General features: G+C 37.0%; 1 protein-coding gene across 1 annotated transcript in view; it reads right to left on the reverse strand.

The window, feature by feature from the left end:
• DDX10 (DEAD-box helicase 10) overlaps positions 1-23422 on the reverse strand; it is a 302126-nt gene that overhangs the window by 241450 nt on the left and 37254 nt on the right. Inside the window, 4 exon segments of the mRNA XM_032641374.1 lie at positions 3827-4304; positions 7231-7319; positions 10279-10366; positions 11553-11654. Coding sequence (XP_032497265.1) covers positions 3827-4304; positions 7231-7319; positions 10279-10366; positions 11553-11654 — 757 coding nt within the window.

Below are 23422 nucleotides of genomic sequence, written 5' to 3' on the forward strand. Positions count from 1 at the left end.
ATTTTATTAATGATAACGATATGATAAACAAATTCCATGTAATCTGTAATCCAATGTGTTCCCACTGACTCCAAGTCTCAATTGAGTTCTACAACTGCTCCAAGGGAGCAAGAAATGAGGAAAAAGATAACAAGACAACGAGAACAGCCTGTGATAGAGGTAATGAAACCAGTTCCCTTGCATGCCTGGTATGCTGTCCCTAAAGAAAATTCTAAAACAGGAGCAACAAAACTATTTGAACAAAGGCAGCAGTGTTTGAAAAAGTTTTGGGTTGGCCAAAAAAGTTCGTTGCGGAAAAACCCAAACGAAATTTTCGGCGAACCCAATACTTAATCTTAAGAAGAACAGATTCATTTGTATATGTAAATGATAGTATTATTTCCCATTTTGTGTAAGGTTTGTTTGGTTTTCTTTACTTTATCAGGTCTTTCCTTAAAAACAGGTAATAAAAGAAAAAAGCAGCTTCCAGTGAGTGATGGCTGCAATGCAATACGAAAATATAAAGTGCCAAAACAAAGGCTAAATAGGAAAGTCAAGTTGAGATTGTGGATACAAAACCACACTCAAAACCAAATGCCTTGAAAACATGATAAAGAACAACAACAAAAAAAAATGATAATCTGAGTACAAATAAGTATTGATTTTGAAAATTCAAAGCCAAATAACAGGTAAAGTTGACAAGCCTTTCTATTTCTATTTCAGCTAAAGGGCCAATAATTTTAACTCTACTTTTTGTGTATAGTACTAGGAAATGTGCAGGAAGATACAGAAAAACATTTCTTTATTGGCTTCTTAAAAATCCTGTAACTGCCCCAAAAGTTCCCTCACATTTGACACAAACACTATAATATTTCCCATTTGTTATGGCTAAAAAAAAAAAAAGCAGGTATTTTCAAGATAGAACTTTTTATACTATGCTATGCAAACATATTCTTAGTTAACAGAATAACAGTGATATGTTAACAATGATAACAGTAGTTATCATTGCTATTAGATATTTTTATTTACTATCTAAACTACAAAGCTTGGCCTGCACAGCTATATCATTCAAGTCAAATAAATAAGTCATTTCTGCTCACGTTTATAGAAAATTCAACAATACCTTTTGAATTATTGTAAGTCAATCAGGCATATCATACTCAGTTTCAAAATATAGATTTCAAAGAATATACTCTACATATATGAATTCTACATAATTCACAGCAAATAAAACTATCAAAGTGAAAGAAGATATGAGTGATTCACTTATTCATTCATGAAACATTTGTGAAATCTGCACCAGGTCCTAGACACTGTAACAAGCCGTGAACACACACTGGTCAGTAAGACAATAATTTCAGGAAATTCAAAATCCAGTAAGGAAGGCAGGCAAAAAATGTGGTGGGAGGTATAAAATAATTAAAAGCCAGGAATAGTAATTAAAGTTTAAGGACATCTTGCTAATCAACAGGAAAGAGACCAATATCGTAAGAGAAAAAAAGAGAGAGGAAAACAAGCAATACACACACAAAAATTACACAATGGATAAATAAATGAATAATGTTCAATAACAGAATCAAGGAAAAATAAATTGAAATAGTAAGTTTGAATTTCTCACTAACTGTTTGTTTCAAAACAGTAAAAACATGTGGATATTCGGTGTTGGTGTTAGTAAATGGGCACGGACATAAAGCCAGTGGGACAATGATCAATATCACCTCTCTGCATGACAGTTTGGCAAAATGTATCTAAAGCTTTTAAAACGTGTCATGTCCTCAAAGTCATTACAGGAAAACTACAAACCAATATCCCTTATGAACACAGAAGCAAAGACCCTTAACAAAATATTAGCAAATAGAGTCCTGTAATAGATACGGGAAAGCACATCACGAATGAGTGAGGTTTATCATAGGAATTTAAGGTTGGTTCAACATTAGAAAAATCAATGTGCTGACAGAATAAATAACAACAACTCTATGTTCACCCTAATAGGTGCAGAAAAAGCATCTGACAAAATTCACCATCCATTTCTGATAAAAACACTAAACCAGCCAGAAATAGAATGAACTTCCTCAACTTGTTAAAAGCATTTACAAAAAACCTACAGCTAACATCGGATATAATGGTAAAGGACTGAATGTTTCCCCTCCCTAAGACAGGAACAAGACAATGATGTCCATTCTCACTACTGCTGTTCAACATACAGTGTAATCAAGTAAGAAAATGAAATAAAAGACACACAGATTGGAAAGGAAGAAATGAAACTATCTTTATTCACAAATACCATGACCAGCTACAGAGAAGATCCAAAGAAAACTCCAAAGAATCTCAAAAAACAGCCACAAGAACTTAACAGGACAGTTTAGAATGACTGGTATGCAAAAACTGTACTTCTATATTCTAGCAACAAAAAATGAGAAACTGAATTTTTTGAAGTATTTATAATAGCATTGAAAACTATAAAATAGTAAGTGATGGATCTAACAAAATATGTGGTAAGACGTACATGCTTAAAATTATTAAAAAATGCTAAAAGATATTAAAGAAGACCTAGGTAAATGGAAAGATATGTCATATATTGAATCAGAAGAGTCAATATTGTTAATTCTCCCCAAATAGATTTACAGATTCAATGCAATCTCAATGAAAATATGAAAAGACTTTCTATAAATATTAACTAGCTGATTCAAAAACTTACATGGAAATGCAATGGTCTAAAAATGCTCAAAATTTTTTAAAATATCAAGTTGGAAGACTAACACTATCTGACTTGAGATTTACCATAGAGATATACTAATTGACACCGGTGTTATTTATGAAAGGGTAACTGTATAAAACCAAGAGGCCCGTGAGCCACAACTACTGAGCCTGCGCTCTAGAGCCCACGTGCCACATCTACTGAAGCCCATGTGCTCTAGAGCCCGTGCTCCACAGCAAGAGAAGCCACTGCAATGAGACGTCCACGCTCTCTTCAACTAGAGAAAGCCGCACACAGCAATGAAGATCCAACACAGCCAAAAATAATAATTAATTAATTAATTTTAAAAAACACCTATCCAAGTTTCATAGTTCAAAATTTAATATTTCCTATTGTGACTCTTGTCACAATATTGTATAAAGAATTGTATAAGGAATGAGTTCAGGTTCATTTTTCATTCAATTGTCTCCAAAGAAATGATCAAGAATAAGGCATACAAAATTAAAACGAAAATAAGGGAAGGGTAGAGAAACATATTTACTGTGCACCTACAAGTACCCCAGGAAACAGGTGCTTTACCTTGATTATCTCTTTTATTCCTCCTAGCAGGTGCCTAGTGAGAAACAAAGGACCTATGTGAAACTTAATAAACCTTCATAAGCGGCCTTTAAATAGAAATGCTGGCTTTCTTTTTAAGATTCTGGATTGGTGCCCAAAACCAAATGTCTCATTAAAAGTTTAGAGAGATTGAATTGTTGTAAGGAATATTTATAATTATTTAAATCAGAAAGTAGTATACTAAGAATCACAGTGAAGGATCCTCACATCATAAACCACGAAACCCCATCACCTTATTACTTAATGCTATAATCATGAAACTGGCTACTTTTTAAAACATGCACCAGAAAACCAATAAATGAAAAGATTAAAGCTGTCAACCTCTTAGAATTCCCAAAGTTATGAAAAATGAGAATTCTTTAGCACCTATTCCATCGTTAAAGATGGAGAAGGAGGGAGAGTTCACAGCAAAGAAAGTCATTCTACAAATTTCTCCTGGTTATTTTCCCACAGTTCCCCAAAGGCAACAGGCAGCATGTGGTAAGAAGTGGTAGGAAATAATAGAAGATCCTCCACTAGGGGTAAACTTACCTGTAATGTTTTATTCTCTTTAAGATCCAACCCAAACACATTGCGCCTCTTCACCTTAAAGAAGTCAGCATTGAGGCCATCGTCCTCCTCCTCATCATCATCTCTGTCCAAGAACTGCACAGGAACTTCTTTGTTCTTCTGTGGCTCTTTGTTGCTAGAGACAGACTGAGGTTGAGACCCTTTTGTTTTTCCCAGTTTCTCTTCCATTTCTTGTTCACGTTCTTTCTCTTCTTCCTCTCCATCACTAATACCACTAGCCAGTCTGTACTCTGTCCCTTCTGGTATTTTCCCACCTTTCTGGAGAACAGACATTTTCTCATTGAAGTAGGCTCTAAATTCTTCCACTTCATCAATGGTGAGGGAGAGAGTCATTGGCTCAATTACTTTATTATCTTGACTCACTACCAGTTCTTTGTTGGGTTGTTTTTGCATTCTCTGAAGAAATCTTACCCGTGGTGCCACAGCAAGACCAAGAGACCTTAAATATGAGCAAATGAAAACAGTTATCTCAGCACACTGATGGTGTGTTTATGAGTTTATTATGAAATGGTTTCTCAGGAGTTGAGATTTTTGGAAATTTTTTTTTTTAAGAAAATGTTCCTCTGAGATACAACTCAATCTTGACACGTTAGGTGATCTAAAAGATAATGAATACCTGTCAGAAAATACTGGAGATACCCCATTTTCCATTAAGATGGTAACACAGTTAACAAAATAAAGAGCATGAGACCAGAAGCAAGGGAACAGTTCAACTACTAAATCTGCCTATTTCCAGTATAACTCTCTCAGCCTCAGTTTTCTCAAATGTGAGATAACAATACCTACCAGGCCTATCTCACAGCTGTTATAAATATCTGATGTACTAACTATATGAAAATACTTTGTAAAATATTAATACTAAAGCTGGAAAAGGCATGACCATGAAAGAACAAAACACAGTTCTATGCAATGAATAAACTCAAGTATTATCATCCTCCCTTCTAACACACATAATATGGCACAATCACTTCTATAAAAATGGATTTTTAAATTTGAGACCAAAAAAGAAAAAAAAATCTTATTTTCTCCTTCTAAGATCAAGATTTACTTTATGGTCAGGTCTTTCCTAGCTTCTAAGTTCCCACAGATGGATTGAAAAGAAACTCTTAAAGCAAGGCCTGCTATAATAAAAAGCTAACATTAGAAAATGGACCAACTGCCTTTTTCCTATAAGACACAATTCACAGAAACTGAGAGGTGTGGTTGTAAAACCTGGATTCATAAATAGAACTGTTGAGGGTAAAATCCTGGCTCTGTCACCTATAAGCTATATGATCAAAGGACATTATTAAACCTCTCTATACCTCAGTCCTCTCATTTGCAAAATGGCATGACAAGAGTACCTACATTATAGGGTCATTATAAAAATAAAATGAGTTCACAGAGGCAATGCATCTATTATAGTGCCTAACACACAGGCAGCCACTACTGAGCACTTGTCATTATTACTGTTATAGGGGATACAGTTAGGATCACAAACTCAATACGCATCAGAGCATTTCTCTCAATGTACTACAGTTACATTTACATGTCTTTCTCTGCTACTAAACTTGGACCTCCTTTAAGGTAGAAGTACATAACCATACATCTATAATTTTTTTTTTTTTTTTTTTTTTTTTTTTTTGCAGTACACGAGCCTCTCACTGTTGTGGCCTCTCCCGTTGCGGAGCACAGGCTCCAGACGCGCAGGCTCAGCGGCCATGGCTCACGGGCCTAGCTGCTCCGCGGCATGTGGGATCTTACCAGACTGGGGCACGAACCCGTGTCCCCTGCATCGGCAGGCGGACTCTCAACCACTGTGCCACCAGGGAAGCCCCACATCTATAATTTTAATGCCTAGCTCAATGAACTAGATATATTAGGTATTTAAAACATATTTCTTTAATATTCAAAAAAGTATTTTACTAATATAAATAAATAAAACATATTTCTTCTGTAAAATAGTTTTTTAAACCTTTATTTTATCCTACATACATAGCACTGTTTTAGGTATTAAAGGCTTCTAAAGGAAATTATAGATCAAGGAAATTATACATCTAAAATCCACAAAAATTAAATTAAAACACCAAGTTAAACTGTACCAGTCATTTAGGCTCAGAATTTAACTTTCTGCTTCCCTAAGCATCACCAACAAAAAGCAAAGGTCTTCAACTGTAAACAGATGAGATTTACTGGCATCTGTGGCAACAAAATGTCCTCTAAATATGGCCCTGCAGCATTAAAAGACCTGTGCCACTCCTGTTTGCTAATATCTCAGCTATGTCAATGAGCAAACCAGGAAACCAGGATAGAATTTCTTGAAGCACAAAAATCAGCTAATAACCTAAACCATGAATCATATTCAGAAATTTTAAAATTCGTAAAGAGATAAGCAAACAAAAACATGTTATCCATGGCATGTGATTTTCCATCCATTACCTAAACAAAAAGTCAGTGACCTTACTTTGTTATCTAGCAAATTAAATGGCTCTAAAATGTTACAACTGACAAATTACCTGTTATAATGAACTTGCAATGTAACATGAAGAATAGAAAACAGCAGCTCACTCGGATACAAGTTTTTATTAGACTCAAAGGTAAAGGTACTCGAATTCCTGGAAAGCAGGCCAAATACACAGACCTTGCTTTGAAAGTACATATTTCATCACAGACTAGGAGATTTCAATCTGACATTCAAAGTATGAGTAACCTTAAGGGTGCTTCTATAGGATTTTGTCAATGCTTTTCCCACAGGTGGGACCCCATTGAAAAACAGATGCTCCTCCTTTATACCTGAAAAGATTAGGAAAAAAAATCCTTCAACTACTAAGCCAAAACAAGACCAAGAGTTCTGTTTTCATATAATAGTAACCACAATTACTAAAGAGAGACATTTTGCCATGGTACCTGTGAGCACATGTAAGAAACATCAAGACACAAAGAATATCCAGGCAATAAGCAGCATGGGAAACCAATCTAAAAGAAGGGAAGAACTGACAAAGAGACTCCCATCCAAAGCATAAAAAGAACTACAGTAAACCAAGCCAGCTTTTTAGAAAACAAGAGGGCTACAGACATTTAAAGATTTCAAAGAATGCTTGTCAATTGCTCTCCATCTCCTTTAAGCCCAAACTACAGGAAACTGCCAGTGTAACTTTCAGGAATTCATACTTACAAGTAAGAAACTTCTTCCTGACTGAAATTCCTGACAACTGAAAGCTCAACAAGTTTTCTACAGTTTATATAATCTTTTTCTCTGCAAATCTTCAACAGATTCTTTTAAGGTAAGGCACAGTGGTTTAAACTAAGACTCTCAAAACCAGGTTTCAAACAAATTCCCTCTAACTTTAAGGATTCACAAACAAAACTATAATATGAATACTTACAGGGCATATTCAGGTATAGGTAACTTGCTCACATCAAATATTTCTTTATCCTTCATCAGATACACTGAACGTATGTAGGAGACAAAACACTGTAAACATAAAAGGCTGAAGTGTAAGATATATACTACTCAGAAATGGAAAATGAATTTTAACTGAGATAAAAAAATTAATCAAAGGGATAAATTCAACAGTAGTGAAAAACCTCAAAAATAGCTGAGTATATGTCATCCCACAAAAACAAAAAAACCTACCTTTTTCGAATTGTAATATTAGAAAAGACTTTAAATTTGGTTTCATCAAGCCAACTCAACATAAAACATAACCTTCTCAAAAAGCTATTCTAGAAGTTAATATCATTCAGGTGCATTAATACGGAAAAACACAGGCTTTGGAATAATACAGTTGAAATCTGAGCTCCACATCTTACTAGCTGAGCAAGTTTCTCATTTCTCTGTCAGTTTCCTCATCTATCAAACATAATATAACAGTACCTTCTACTTAGAGTGTTATGAGAATTAAATGAGAAAAATGCATGTAGAATACTCGGCATTTCTTCTGGAATACATTAAGTACCAATGAATACCAGTTATAAGTAATAATTATTACTTGAAAACATCCTTTGACTACTACAACAAAATTTTACTGTACTTAAATTAAGCTTAATAAAATCATAACAGGAAAAGTTTACTCCTAAAGCTTTTTCTTTTTTATTATAATTTCAAGTAATTAGTTGTCATTATAATTTCAAGTAATCTGTCATTAACTTGTAATACTTTTCTTCTGTTTGTGTTAAAAAAAAAGAAAGAAAGTAAACTATCTTTATACCAAGAGCTATTACAAACTAAAAGTAAACATGGTCCTGGATCCTCTGTCAGTCTGTAAAATAAACAGGCAGCAAAGATAGTGAAACATATGTAGCAGGAGTTTTATTTTTTGATTTTAAAATTAATTTTTGTAAAGTATATTTAATTCCCATTTCTATATTTCCTAAACTTCACATTTTCTCTAACTTTACACTAATCCTTTCTTCAAACCATTTACACTAATCTTCAAACCATTTTCCCTGTCTCCATAGGCATTAAAATGAATAATTCAAGGATAATTTTTTCCCCTACAATCGTCCACAAGAAATCATCCCAGTTTCTTATTGTTTTTGTTCTATCCAGATTATAATAAAAGCTAGAAAATCGCTTCTGTGAAATTAGATAGCTTGCTGCAGCTGACAACAGTTAGCCGTTCTGCTAAACCATGCGTGACACCCAGTAAATCACATCATTTATTTCAATGTGCTTTTCTATAATCTTATTCTGGAAGGCTCGTTTGTTATATGCAGAAACCAGTGAAATGACATCCTTCCAGTGTTTCATATTTCCTGATTCATAACAGAATGACCTAAGTATGCACAAAGTCATGACATCAGAATTCATGTATATTATTGTCAAATGTGCATACTATTTCCAAAGCTTCTAAAAGATTTAACTCCTAGCTTAAAGTATGTCTGCTAGGCAAAACATGCACACAAATGTTTCCATGCCTAAATATATGCCCAAAAACGAAGAAAAAAAAAATCTGTTTAAAGACCCTTTTCATTAGATTTCAGGTGAAGTGAGCTTACAGAAGTTTACGCACAGTTCATTATTTGATTCTCTTATACTCTGGAACTTCTCCTGATGTATCATGGAAGTTCTGAAGAAAGACCTGGATTTAAATCTTAGGTCTGCCACTTAATAGCTACGTCACCCTGGACAATTTTTAATTTCCTCAGCTCCTATTTTCCCATCTATAAAATCAAATCAATATCACCTACCTCACAGGTTGTTGGCAAGATTAAATAACACAATGCATATCAAACTGTCATGTAAAAAAAAAAAAAACCAAACTGTCATGTAATAGGGTCATGCTGCAGCTAAGTGCCTAGCACATACTAAGCATCTGAATTTTAGCTTTCATCATTAATGTTGGTATTTTAAGCACAGTGACAATAATTTGATAAAATATAACCTAAGTTAATTTTTTAAACATAAGATCTTCTCTTTAAATAAAACTTCTTTGCTTAGAATATCCAGTTTCAAAACCATCACACAAAAGACTGACTACTGACTTTCTGCTCAGGCTCCTCTGTCTACTGAGGATGCCCTTTCCATGCCTCCTCTTTATTTTCTTCCTCCAACCTCTGAATCCCTACTCTTTAACTCATTGTTGAGTTATGGGAGATGCAGATGTAGATATCCTATGTAGATCTCGCTGAAAATGAAGAACTTCATAACAGGGACTCAAATATTTGTCAATTCAAAGATTGGACAGCTATAAGCACAACGCAAAATAATTTCACATCTTCCTTTTCTAAAGAATCTACTGCTGGGTACTCTAAGAACTAAAAAATAAGTATAACTAAAAATGACAATTCTTTGTGTATTTGCTAATCAAGAGGATTTCTAAGTCCAAAAAAAGCAGTTTGGGAACACTGTCATAGATTAAAATCTCATTCCTAAAGAGAATTTAGCAAGAGTGCTATGCTTTCTAGAAATTTAACCTAATATAAGATATTAATTTTACAGTCAAGAAAGTGCAGTCAGAAGTTAATAAAAACTTTACTGAAGAAATCAAAAGTTGATAACCTTATCAAGTATATTAGAAATCCAGCCATTGTGCACTTAAAAATCAGAGTATTTTCTATATGTCTGACAAGACTATGGACAAATAATAGACATTTTTCCAAGTTACTATAAGAAATATAGACTTTTAGGACTTCCCTGGTGGTCCAGTGGTTAAGACTCCACGCTTCCACTGCAAGGGACACAGGTTCAATCCCCTGGTTGGGGAACCAAGATCCCACATGCCACGTGGTGCAGCCAAAAAAATTTTTTTAAAAAAGAAAGAAATACATAATTTTTTCAAAGTTAAAGAATAAGTTAAACTTACCTGAACTTTATACTACCTGAATATCTGAAGCATAACTATGCAACTTAGAAGTAGTAGAAAATGATACCACGTAACTTTATTATATGCTCTATTCCACTGAAGGTATCAAATTCAAAAATGACTTACCCTTTGAGCTCTTTCTTTTAAATCTTGATCTTGAGCTAAAAGCGATTCCAATTTTTTCTGAATGTCTGTAAGTTTTTCTGGATTGATTCTTTTGTAACAAAAAGATAAAGATTAAACTAAGACATCTCAATTTTAGAAACTGAAAACAGTACACAGTATTTTCTATTTTCCTCAGTATTTTTAAAATCTATAACATTATTTCTCATCTATGACCCAGATTAGACTGAAATTACACTAGACAGAAATGTGACTCCGCATATTTTGAATAATGCAGGAAAAAAATGTAAAATTGACATTTTCTCTAAACAACCCATGCTGAGTGACTGAAAGATTAGGTTAGCACCACAATTAGCAATGTTCACTTCTTAAGTCTTTAAGGATAGAAAGTAGCCTCTTGTGGGAGGTGGATCATCTATGAAATGGAATAAATGAAAGCAAACGTCATTTTTATACAATTTCCGTTTTTAGTCAAATACCATAAAACAAAAGTCAAATAATAAACAAGTAGCCAAGGATATAAATATTGTTTTCCTTATCTAGAAATCAGGCATAACATAATAGAATGGTTACTTAAATCTGCCCGGGTTTAGAATGAAAATTACAGGAAAGAATGTAATTCTTACAAGCATCTATTCTAGGTTTCACAAAGGAAATTCCACTTGTTTCCCTGATTTTAGACTGAACAATTTTGTTCCTGAAAAGCTGGAGTGGTAATAGGTGGTGGCAGATGAGGTGTTTTTGACTTTTTTTAATTACAGAAAACATCAAAATATACAAAGGTAGAAAACTTTCACTCAGCCTCAACAATTATCAACTCACACCCAATCTTGTTTCATCTAAACTCTTATCCACTCCTCCACCACATCTAACCACCCTCCCAAGTTACTTTCCTCCAAATGAAAGCAGGGTGTTTCAAGGGCCCCAATATAAGTGAGACTACAATCAATTCTGCTGACACTCAATCTAAACATCTTCAATGACAGGAGAGGACAATCCTCTGAAATAGACAGACAACCCCAAAAATAAGTTCAGCCAAGAGGTTTAATTCTTTCAACCATCAATGCCTCCTGATGCTAACAAGGTCTCTTTTTCATCTTGTTTTCTCCGATGACAGTCTTCTAAAAAAGTTGTTAAAAACAAAGCAAACAAAAAGTCCAAAATCATACAGCAAAAAAGCTTAGAGGGAGGAGGGAATTAGGTATACATAATCAGGCATAATAATTTCATGCCTTCATTTTTCTAACAATAATATCAAGACAGCAAATAGTTCTTACTTGATTTCCTTCACAGGCACTTTCTTCTGAAGAAGCTGCTGCACCATCCCTTTTTCTTCTGAGGGAAGCAAAATTAATAAAGCTTCACCATCCTCTTTGTACCTAAACAAAAATCAAACAAAATCCCTTCCACATTAATGCAATCTGCACTTTACATTTTAACAGTTTGATGAACAGGTAACAAGAAAGCAGGTTCACCAAATTAGTAAATATGAGGAATACCATTTTTTTTAACATCTGTGACAACAGAAAACTAGGGCTCTTGAACACCTTTTTCAAAATTCATCACTAGTTACAATTCCCATTGATTTTTAGGCTATACCACAGTAGAAGAGACAAATCAATTAAGAAGAATTTCTTAAATAACGGTCTACCTATAGCAAGGAGACAATTTCTCATTCAAGTCACAAGACTGATGTAATAAAATTAATCATTTAATAAACATGGCTCCCGATACATTAAGGAAATCTAATCATCTTCCTGGAAATTTTTCTTCTACCTTGGGAATAACACGGTTCAGAGTTCAGAGGCATCAGTTATGAGGAATGGATCTCTGCTCTGCTGAAAAACTTACTACCTCTAATCCATGATTTCTCTTCCTTCACCTAGTATATAGGTGCACCATCAAAAATTTCTATGTAAGTGGGCCATAAGGCACCCCATAGTTACTTAAGCTTCTTGTGCTACTTATATACAGATTTCCTGGACACCTTAGATATTACATGAAAGCAGTAAGACAGAATAGAATCAGGTATTTGTAGAAATTTCTTAAAGACAAAGAATTCTCTTCAGGGTTCATGCTATAAATATGAGGGGCAAATAAATTTTTATAATTAATCAAATAAACTATTTACTAAGAAACTTTGTGCCAGGTATAAATTGTGAAGAACACGAATAAATAGAAGATGAATATCCCTGCCTTCAGTGATCCAACAATATGGTTACCAGAAAAGACAAACTCACACAAAAGCAAGAGACTCAAAAAACAGTCCCAAAATGGTAAATCACCAAGTGTCAAAGGATAACCACTGGCAATAAAGCGCCATGAACTCAGAAGTGAAAGGAGGACACTAAGGGTTAGCCAGAGAAAAAGAGAAACATGTCACAGCAGATGGAATTTGAGGTGGGCCTTAAAAATGGATAGAAAGGGAAAAGCTAAGGTATTCCAAAGAGGAAAAATGGCATGAACAAAGGAGCGGGAACCAGAAAATACAAGACAAACACAAAGTAAACTAAAGATAGGAGAAATTCAACCGAAGCCAGTGTATGTAAGTGCACAGCAGGAAAGATTGCTGGAAGGTACATGAGAGTCTGGTTTTAGAGGACCTTGGTTAAGTCTCTAGAGAGACCAACTACCACTGTATATAAGCAGACCTTTATCACTGTACACTGGAGGGAAACTGACTTTGTTGACTTACTGTCAATCCAAAGACTGAAGAGCAATTTTTACCTCACATGTTGATTTCAAAATTTTATTCCTACACAGAAGGGTAAAAAAACTCCAGTGTAATAGCATTACAAAAGTATGTGTTTATATATTTTTATGTGTACCCAGACACATAGAAAAGTATGAAATAAAACATCAAAAGTATTAAAAGGTTAAAGTTAATTCATAAATTTAAAAAAATTAAGGGGCTACTATATACCAGGCACTGAAATAGAGTGATAAAACAGATACAGTTCTGGCTGTCACAGAGCTTACAGACTATTAGGAATAGACATAAAACCTGTAATAACAACAAAGTGATATGACTGCTACAGTAGACATATGGGAAGCTACAAGAACACATAACACAGAGCTCTACACAATGTGCTCTAGGAGTTTAAAAAAAAAAAAAGAAAAAAAACTGCCCTGAGAAAATGACATCTAAGAACTGAGATTTAAAGAACAATTAGGAATTAGTCAACTGTTAGGGGAGAGTCAAGTTTTCCACGGGGAAAACAGCATTTGAGAGAGTCCAGTGGGTAGTTTTGTCTACTTTGTGCTTGTTTGTTTATTCCATGTTTTCTAAATGCTTGTGTATTAAACAGGGAGATGAAAGTAATTAAGCATACATTTACTCCTTTTACAAAGAATCTGTTTCACAACTGAAAAACTTCTTCTCTGTATTTTAATACAGACTAGTATGACTGAAATGTTTCATCTTAATTTACTATGAAGAAATATGAATTTAAAGCATTTCCCCTAAGCAATGTTGGACTAAACTAACTGTGAGCAGAAATTATTAGTCTATGAAGTAGTGAGGTACCTGAACAAACAAGATATCTGAGAGACATCACAACTACTGAAATTCTAAAATTTTACCAAGGACAGGGTGAAGGTCAAAGAGGACACAGATCAGTTAATACTGACTCACTATGTATGCACTTACCAAATACCCTCAAAGCAGCCCGACTCTTGAAGTAAAATCAGTTACCTTCGTAAGTAAAAAAGCTTATTTCATGGGTACAAAGAAAAACAATTAGGAATAAGGGAGATGAGTGGGTTGAAGGATAACAAACGCTTCTAACATTCCACATCCAAATTCAGAGATGGAGAAAGAAAATAAAAAGGCTTCCAAAGTCTACTTAGGCCAGAGTTGTAGCAAAGGGGTAAAGAGAAATCTCTAGGATATCAAAAGGGAATCCAATGAAGATCTCAATCTTCAGACTGACTCATAAGCAAAAATAAGTCTAACCATCTACATCTATCTTATCTACCCATTCATGCATCCAGGGACAATCTAGGAGGATAAGGCACGAGTAAAGTCACAAAGGGGCCATATTCAAACGTTTAACAGAATATACCTAACAGAATATACACATAAAAGGCTAAGGTTAAGACAGACTGCAACACTGAAATTTAGAAGAAAAAGATTCCCAAAGGAAAATGGAAAAACATGTCCAAAGTCGAATCCCACAAAGCAAGCATCTTTTAATAAAGATCATCACTGGTTATTTTACCTATTTTACATCACACACATCTTTTCCCAGAAACAATGTAAAGCACAAATTATCTCCCACATACCAACACCCAAAATTTTCCAGTAAGCTTTTATTTCAAAAAGAAAAGCACTTTTAAAAAAGCATAAGCACATTTGCCCCCCTTTTTAAAAAATGCTTACAAGAATAATCTATTTACCCATGAGCTAGCTTTTATACTTCCAAAGCAATATCCAAGACCCAAGGCTAAATATATGCATAGAGAAATAAATGTTCTTCATAAGACCTACATTTTAAAGTTCTATATATTTAGACAGATTATTTTAAGAAACACTGTAGGCATCAAAAAGAAAAAAAGCCCTGCATCTGAAACAAAACAAAAAGTCTCATTTTTACCATCAGTGTTAATACCATCAGTTACATTTATGTAACTCTTCAGAATTTATGATAAGCTTCATTTTACATTAATTTGCCAATCTTAAAAGCAAGCAACCAATAGAGGAAGCAAATAAAAAAGTTCCTGAAAGGCCAAGAAATTGGCCTAAATAAATAAATAATCAGCTGATGACTACACTTTCACTTCCATACTCCTTTTCAACTATAGCAGGATTCTGTCCGGAAAGAAGGATCCTCAATAGATTGACCGTAACTGTCTGATATCAGGAAACTTACTTCTACACCCTACAGCTCACTTGTATCTCTAGCTAAATTAAGAGATCCAAACCACTGACTCTTGGATCCCAATGGTAATTCTTCCAATGAAATAACCTTGAAACAATATGGCCAGAGGAAGGGAAAAAGGCCTTGCCATTCTGGCAATAGTTTGCCTTCTACCCAAGAACCATTAATCCTCCAATTCAGATTCCTCAACACAAACTCCATTCTAGTTGAGTCTTTAAATGGCCCTTAAATCTTGCTCACTCCTACCTTCAACAACTGCTGCAGCAGGATCTGACAGTGTTCACAACTGCCACTCTGAGTTCTCCCAGCCTGGTTCTCTAGGTTATCAATCAGGTTATTAAAGAATGTTTAGAAGGATTCGACTTTTGCAATTTAAAAATATATATATACAAACATACACAAAAAAGAAATTTTTCTAGGTGGTAGAATTTGGGCGGTTTAACTGTTTCGCCCATTGTCTCAAATTTGTATAATAAATAAGCATTTCTTTTGTAATAAAACACAAGTTAGTAAAAACTTTATAAGCTTTAAAAATCTACATCTAACTCTTACCTTGTTTAACACATCCTAGTACTACCAATATGAGTGTATTCTCTCATCTTGACCATTAAATTAACATGTATGAATTTGACTTTCAGACCTAACATATATCGTATGTACCTAAAAGCTGGTGACTAAATATTTGGTGGGTGAAAAAATGCAAATAAACCACTAGATGTTGCACTAGCAGATGAAATACTGGATTTGGAATCAACAGAACTGATTTCAAGTCCCAGCCCTTCTACTATTCATTAGCTTTATAAACTTGGATAATGAGTCATTTTATCACTATATATTGCATTTTCTTATTTATAAATTATACAGTTTGAGTGAGATGATCTAGGTCCCTTTAGGACCTTAATTCTACACCTGTGACTGTATTAATATACTAGTCATTGTTCACAATACAAGTATGATCAAGAGGTGGAGAAATGGAGACAACTGTTGGTCACACTCTGCTATTCCACAGCCCTTCTCTCTTTTGTCCCCGCCCTGTGTCTGCTTCTATTCTCCCTATGCCTTAGCCTTACCTGTGGCAACCAGCCCCAAGAGTTCCTATCACTGTGGGAGGACAGTGCAGTCAGCCATACAGAGGCAGACAGACAGCCATAAGAATCAGAGTCCAATTGTTCTGCTCCTCCTGCACAACGTGGTACAAAGCAGAGCTTATTCCAGGATCTAAAGATACTACACTAGATTTAAAAAAGAAAAAGACAGACTGGGAAATATTCCAGGAAAGATGAAGTCATCTGCAGCCTAAGATCTTAGAAATACAAACAGGTATACCACATAGGCTCAACAGTTTGACAAATGAGGTTCACCATAAAATAACTGGAAAGAAGCCAAGCTGGCTAACATGCGTTGCATGGAAAGCTTCTAGCAAACTGAGTAAGTATAAGGATTTATGAAGTTCACAGGGTAAGGGTAGAAATCATTAAAGTCTGTCAACTCTGTCCCCAGAAAAGAATTTTTTTTTGAAAAAGACTAAAGTTTTAATAGATTAAAAAGAAAAAGAAAACCTATACAAAAGTGGTACTGATACTACCTAAAATTATACTTTTAGGAACCTGAGAGATATGATCAATCCCATTTTACAAGAGAAGAAACTGAGGCTTAAAGAGGTTAAGAACACAAGTTCAAAGGGTACACAGCCATCAGAGCCATGTCCAAACCTAAACTTCTTGACTTTTAAGGACAGTGTTTGATCAACTATGGGATATCTGTCTCTCATAGTCCAAATAAAGAAGGAAAATGCATATATTTTTAGTTTATCCTCATGACCATGAATGGCAGCAAACTTAAATAGAAATATCTACTTTCCTTCTCCAAGTACCTGCCTTTCATACATTCTAGAAGCCCTGCATGGAAGCAACGGCCACTAGACTTCATTAAATGAAAACGGCTAGTTTGGGGCACACTGACAAGAACATGAGCTGTAGAGTCAGAAAGACCCAAGTATAAACCCCAGCCATGGTACTTCCTGAGTGATCTTAGACACATTTTACCTCACAATCTCTGAGAAACAGTTTTTTAATAAGAAGACCTCTCTCATAAGGTTATTATAAAGGCTAAATGAGTTCATTCATATTCACCCAGCTATGTGTTAGGAAGTGAATGGCTAAGCCACAACCCATCATTCACTGTGGAGGTGCAGAAGGGGGCAGGGAAGAAGCTACCCTGGCCAAAAAAACAAGTGATATAGTCAAACCTCCTCATAAACATACCAATGACAAGCCTCCTAGGAAACAAACATGGTAGCTCTGCTAGCATGAGAGTCCTCATCTATGAGATACTAAGACGATGTACCAGGTTTGTTTACAGTCTATGCATTTAAGGAGTAGGTCTCTGGGATCAGCTTTGTAACTATACCAGTGGCCCATCGGTGTAAATGATAAACCTCATATATCACTTAGAGACTCTGAGATTAATCTGGGCCACAGCACACCCTGATGTGGCAAGAATGCACCTGTGGAGCTGTAATGGAGGTCCCAGACCTCTTCCTGCCTTCACCTATACCGCGTGATTACCTTTGTACTTGAAATTACATACTAGTGAAGTTTGACACTAGGTGTGGTAGGCAGCTTCTAAATTACTGGCTCCCAATACAGTAAGTTCCCTACACACAAATCTTCAAGTTGCGAGCTTTCAAAGATGCAAACGTGCATTCGCGTGTCCAATCACGTAAGTTAGTTCATGTGTCTGGCGTACATTGTCATGTGCATGCATCCTCTACAAGTGGTTGTGCTTTTGTGTACTTTACTGTACAGTACTGTATAGAGTACAGTAATACTATAAAGTATCGTTATTTCAAGCTAGATCTGCAAGAGGACGACTTCATTGAACCCTTTGCTGTACAACACGAGGAGTCTACTAATGAAGATCTGATGGAATTGGAGGCCCAGAGAAAGGACCAAGAGGGACAAGAGGAAGAAGTAACTGAAGAACCGAAGAGATTCACGACGCAGGAAATGGCAAGCGGATTTTCTTTATTTAAGGAGGCACTGATAAGTTTTTCAGGCATAGGACCCTAACGTAGAACGGTACACAAAGGTTGCAGCAGCTCTTCAAAATGCAATCCAGTGCTACCATGCCATCTATGATGAGAAAAAAAGAGCTACTACCCAGACATCACTGGATTGTTTTTTCAAGAGGGTAGAGAGAGTTGAATCCAACAAGGAACCAGAACCTGTGCCATCAACGTCAGGCATGAGTGAAACTGCAGCTTGCCCTACGTCTCCCACTGCTGACAATCCTTCAGCTCTACCATCTCCCATCTCCTCTCCCTCCTCCAGTCACTAACTCTTCTTGTACTTCTTGTACTATACTCTTCTTGTACTATACTACTGTACTCTTCAAGGTACTGTACTGTAAGATTTAAAATGTTTTCTTTATTTTTTGTGTTTGTTATGTATTATTTGTGTGAAAAGTATTATAAACCTATTACAGTACAGTACTATATAGCCGATTGTGTTGGTTGGGTACCTAGGCTAACTTTGTTGGACTTACAAATTGGACTTATGAACGTGCTCTCAGAACGGAATGCGTTTGTATGCAGGGGACTTAACTGTAATCTGGGCCTCCTGGCCAAGATGAAGTGTTGACACTGCTCTTGGCAATGATTTTTTGTGTGTGACACCGAAAGCAAAGGCAACAAAAGCAAAAACAAACAAGTGGGACTACATCAAACTAAAAAGCTCCTGCACACAAAAGGAAACCATCAACAAAATAAAAAGACAACCTACTGAATGGGAGAAAATATTTGCAAACCATATATCTGGTAAGTTCTAAAATATTCAAGGGGGCTTCCCTGGTGGCGCGGTGGTTAAGAATCCGCCTGCCAATGCAGGGGACACGGGTTGAAGCACTGGTCAGGGAAGATGCCACATACTGTAGAGCAACTAAGCCCATGCACAACTACTGAGCCTGCACTCTAGAGCCCGAAAGCCACAGCTACTGAGCCTGCGTGCCACAACAACTGAAGCCCACATGCCTAGAGCCCGTGCTCTGCAACAAGAGAAGCCACCGCAATGAGAAGCCTGCGCACCACAATGAAGAGTAGCCCCCGCTCACCACAACTAGAGAAAAGCCCACACGCAGCAACGAACACCCAATGCAGCCATAAATAAATAAATAAATTTAAAAAACCAAAATATTCAAGGAATTCACACAATAGCAAAAACCAAAGAATCTCATTCAAAAAATGGGCTTGAGAAGACATTTTTTTCAAAGAAGACATACAAATGGTCAACAGGTACATGAAAAGGTTCTTAACATCACAAACCATCAGAGAAATGCAAATCAAAACCACTATAAGATAATCACCTCACAACTGTCGGAATGGCTATTATACAGAAGATTGGAAATGACAAGTGTTGGCAAGGCTGTGGACAAAAGGGAACCCTTGTGCACTGTTGGTGGGAATGTAAATTGGTGCAGTCAGTATAGAAAACAGTATGGAGGTTCCTCAAAAAAATTAAAAATAGGTGGAGCTGGGGAACATGGCAGAAGAGTAAGACGTGGAGATCACCTTCCTCTCCACAGATACACCAGAAATACATCTACACGTGGAACAACTTCTACAGAACACCTACTGAACGCTGGCAGAAGACCTCAGACCTCCCAAAAGGCAAGAAAGTGCCCACGTACCTGGGTAAGGCAAAAGAAAAAAGAATAAACAGAGACAAAAGGATAGGGACGGGACCTGCACCAGTGGGAGGGAGCTGAGAGGGAGGAAAGGTTTCCACACACTAGGAAGACTCTTCGTGGTAGGAGACTGCGGGTGGCGGAGGGGGAAGCTTCGGGGCTGCGGAAGAGAGCACAGCAACAGGGGTACGGACGGCAAAGCGGAGAGATTCCCGCACAGATGATCGGTGCCGACGGGCACTCACCAGCCCGAGGAGCTTGTCTGCTCAACCGCCGGGGCAGACGGGGCTGGGAGGTGAGGCTCGGGCTTTGGTCGGAGCACAGGGAGAGGACTAGGGCTGGAGACGTGAACACAGCCTGCAGGGGGTTAGGGAAGCACGGCTAGCCGGGAAGGAGTCCGGGGAAAAGTCTGGAGCTGCCGAAGAGGCAAGAGACTTTTTCTTCCCTCTTAGTTTCCTGCTGCACGAGGAGAGGGGATTAAGAGCGCTGCTTAAAGGAGCTCCAGAGACAGGCGCGACCCGCGGCTACAAGCGCAGACCCCAGAGACGGGCATGAGACGCTAAGGCTGCTGCTGCCGCCACCAAGAAGCCTGTGTGCGAGCACAGGTCACTATCCACACCCCCCTTCGAGGGAGCCTGTGCAGCCCGCCACTGCCAGGGTCCCGGGACCCACGGACAACTTCCCGGGGAAAACGCACGGCGCGCCTCATGCTGGTGCAATGTCACGCCGGTCTCTGCCGCCGCAGGCTCGCCCGGCACTCCGTATCACTCCGACCCCACCAACTGAGTGAGCCAGGGTCCCCGAAGCGGCAAAGAACGGACGCCCTCCAGTGACCTACATATAGAGGCGGGGCCAAATCCAAAACTGAGCCCGGGGAGCTGTGAGAACAAAGAAGAGAAAGAGAACTCTCTCCCAGCAGCCTCACAAGCAGCGGATTAAAGCTCCACAATCAACTTGATGTACCCTGCATCTGTGGAATACATGAATAGACAACGAATCATCCCAAATTGAGGAGGTGGACTTTGAGAGCAAGATTTATGATTTTTTCCCCTTTTCCTATTTTGTGTATGTCTGTGCTTCTGTGTGAGATTTTCTCTGTATAGCTTTGCTTCCACCATTTGTCCTAGGGTTCTATCCGTCCCTTGTTTTTCGTATTTTTCTTTAAAAATGAATTTTTTTATTAATAATTATTTTTTACTTTAATACCTTTACTTTATTTTATCTTCCTTTATTTTATTTTACTTTACCTTCTTTCTTTCTTTCCTTCCTTCCCTCCCTCCTTCCTTACTTCCTCCCTCCCTTCCTTTCTTTCTTTCTACTTTTTCCTCCCTTTTATTCTGAGCTGTGTGGAAGAAAGGCTCTTGGTGCTGCAGCCAGGAGTCAGTGCTGTGCCTCTGAGGTGGGAGAGCCAACTTCAGGACACTGGTCCACAAGAGACCTCCTAGCTCCACATAATATCAAACGGCAGAAATCTCCCATAGGTCTCCATCTCAACACCAGCACCCAGCTTCACTAAATGACTAGCAAGCTACAGTGCTGGACACCCTATGCCAAACAACTAGCAAGACAGGAACACAACCCCACCCATTAGCAGAGAGGCTGCCTAAAATCATAATAAGTCCACAGACACCCCAAAACACACCACCAGACACGGACCTGCCCACCAGAAAGACAAGATCCACCTCATCCACCAGAACACAGGCACTAGTCCCCTCCACCAGGAAGCCTACACAACCCACTGAACCAACTTTAGCCACTGGAGACAGACACCAAAAACAACGGGAACTACGAACCTACAGCCTGCAAAATGGAGTGCCGAAAACAGTAAGATAAGCAAAATGAGAAGACAGAAAAACACACAGCAGATGAAGGAGCAAGATAAAAACCCACCAGACCTAACAAATGAAGAGGAAATAGGCAGTCTACCTGAAAAAGAATTCAGAATACTGATAGTAAAGATAATCCAAAGTCTTGGAAATAGAATAGACAAAATGCAAGAAACATTTAACAAGGACCTAGAAGAACTAAAGATGAAACAAGCAACGATGAACAACACAATAAATGAAATTAAAAATACTCTAAAAGGGATCAAGAGCAGAATAACTGAGGCAGAAGAACAGATAAGTGACCTGGAAGATAAAATAGTGGAAATAACTACTGCAGAGCGGAATAAAGAAAAAGGAATGAAAAGAACTGAGAACAGTCTCAGAGACATCTGAGACAACATTAAACGCACCAACATTTGAATTATAGGGGTTCCAGAAGAAGAAGAGAAAAAGAAAGGGACTGAGAGAATATTTGAAGAGATAATAGTTGAAAACTTCCCTAATACGGGAAGGGAAATACTTAATCAAGTCCAGGAAGCACAGAGAGTCCCATACAGGATAAATCCAAGGAGAAATACGCCAAGACACATATTAATCAAACTTTCAAAAATTAAATACAAGGAAAACATATTAAAAGCAGCAAGGGAAAAACAACAAATAACACACAAGGGAATCCCCGTAAGGTTAACAGCTGACCTTTCAGCAGAAACTCTACAAGCCAGAAGGGACTGGCAGGACATATTTAAAGTGATGAAGGAGAAAAACCTGTAACTAAGATTACTCTACCCAGCAAGGATCTCATTCAGATTTCATGGAGAAATTAAAACCTTTACAGACAAGCAAAAGCTTAGAGAGTTCAGCACCACCAAACCAGCTTTACAACAAATGCTAAAGGATCTTCTTTAGGCAAGAAACACAAGAGAAGGAAAAGATCTACAATAACGAACCCAAAACTATTAAGAAAATGGGAATAGGAACATACATAGCGATAACTACCTTAAATGTAAATGGACTAAATGCTCCAACCAAAAGACACATATTGGGTGAATGGATACAAAAACAAGACCCATATATATGCTGTCTACAAGAGACCCACTTCAGATCTAGAGACACATACAGACTGAAAGTGAGGGGATAGAAAAAGATATTCCATGCAAATGGAAACCAAAATAAAGCTGGAGTAGCAATTCTCATATCAGACAAAATAGACTTTAAAATAAAGACTATTACAAGAGACAAAGAAGGACACTACATAATGATCAAGGGATCAATCAAAGAAGAATATATAACAATTGTAAATATTTATGCACCCAACATACGAGCACCTCAATACATAAGGCAAATACTAACAGCCGTAAAAGGGGAAATCGACAGTAACACATTCATAGTAGGGGACTTCACCACCCCACTTTCACCAATGGACAGATCATCCAAAATGAAAATAAATAAGGAAACACAAACTTTAAATGATACATTAAACAAGATGGACTTAATTGATATTTATAGGACATTCCATCCAAAAACAACAGAATACACATTTTTCTCAAGTGCACATGAAACATTCTCCAGGATAGATCATATCTTGGGTCACAAATCAAGCCTTGGTAAATTTAAGAAAATTGAAATAGTATCAAGTATCTTTTCCGACCACAGTGCTATGAGGCTAGATATCAATTACAGGAAAAGATCTGTAAAAAACACAAACACATGGATGCTAAACAATACACTACTTAAAAACAAAGTGATCACTGAAGAAAT

The sequence above is a fragment of the Phocoena sinus genome, chromosome 8 (genome assembly GCF_008692025.1).
Source record: "Phocoena sinus isolate mPhoSin1 chromosome 8, mPhoSin1.pri, whole genome shotgun sequence".
NCBI lineage: Eukaryota > Metazoa > Chordata > Mammalia > Artiodactyla > Phocoenidae > Phocoena > Phocoena sinus.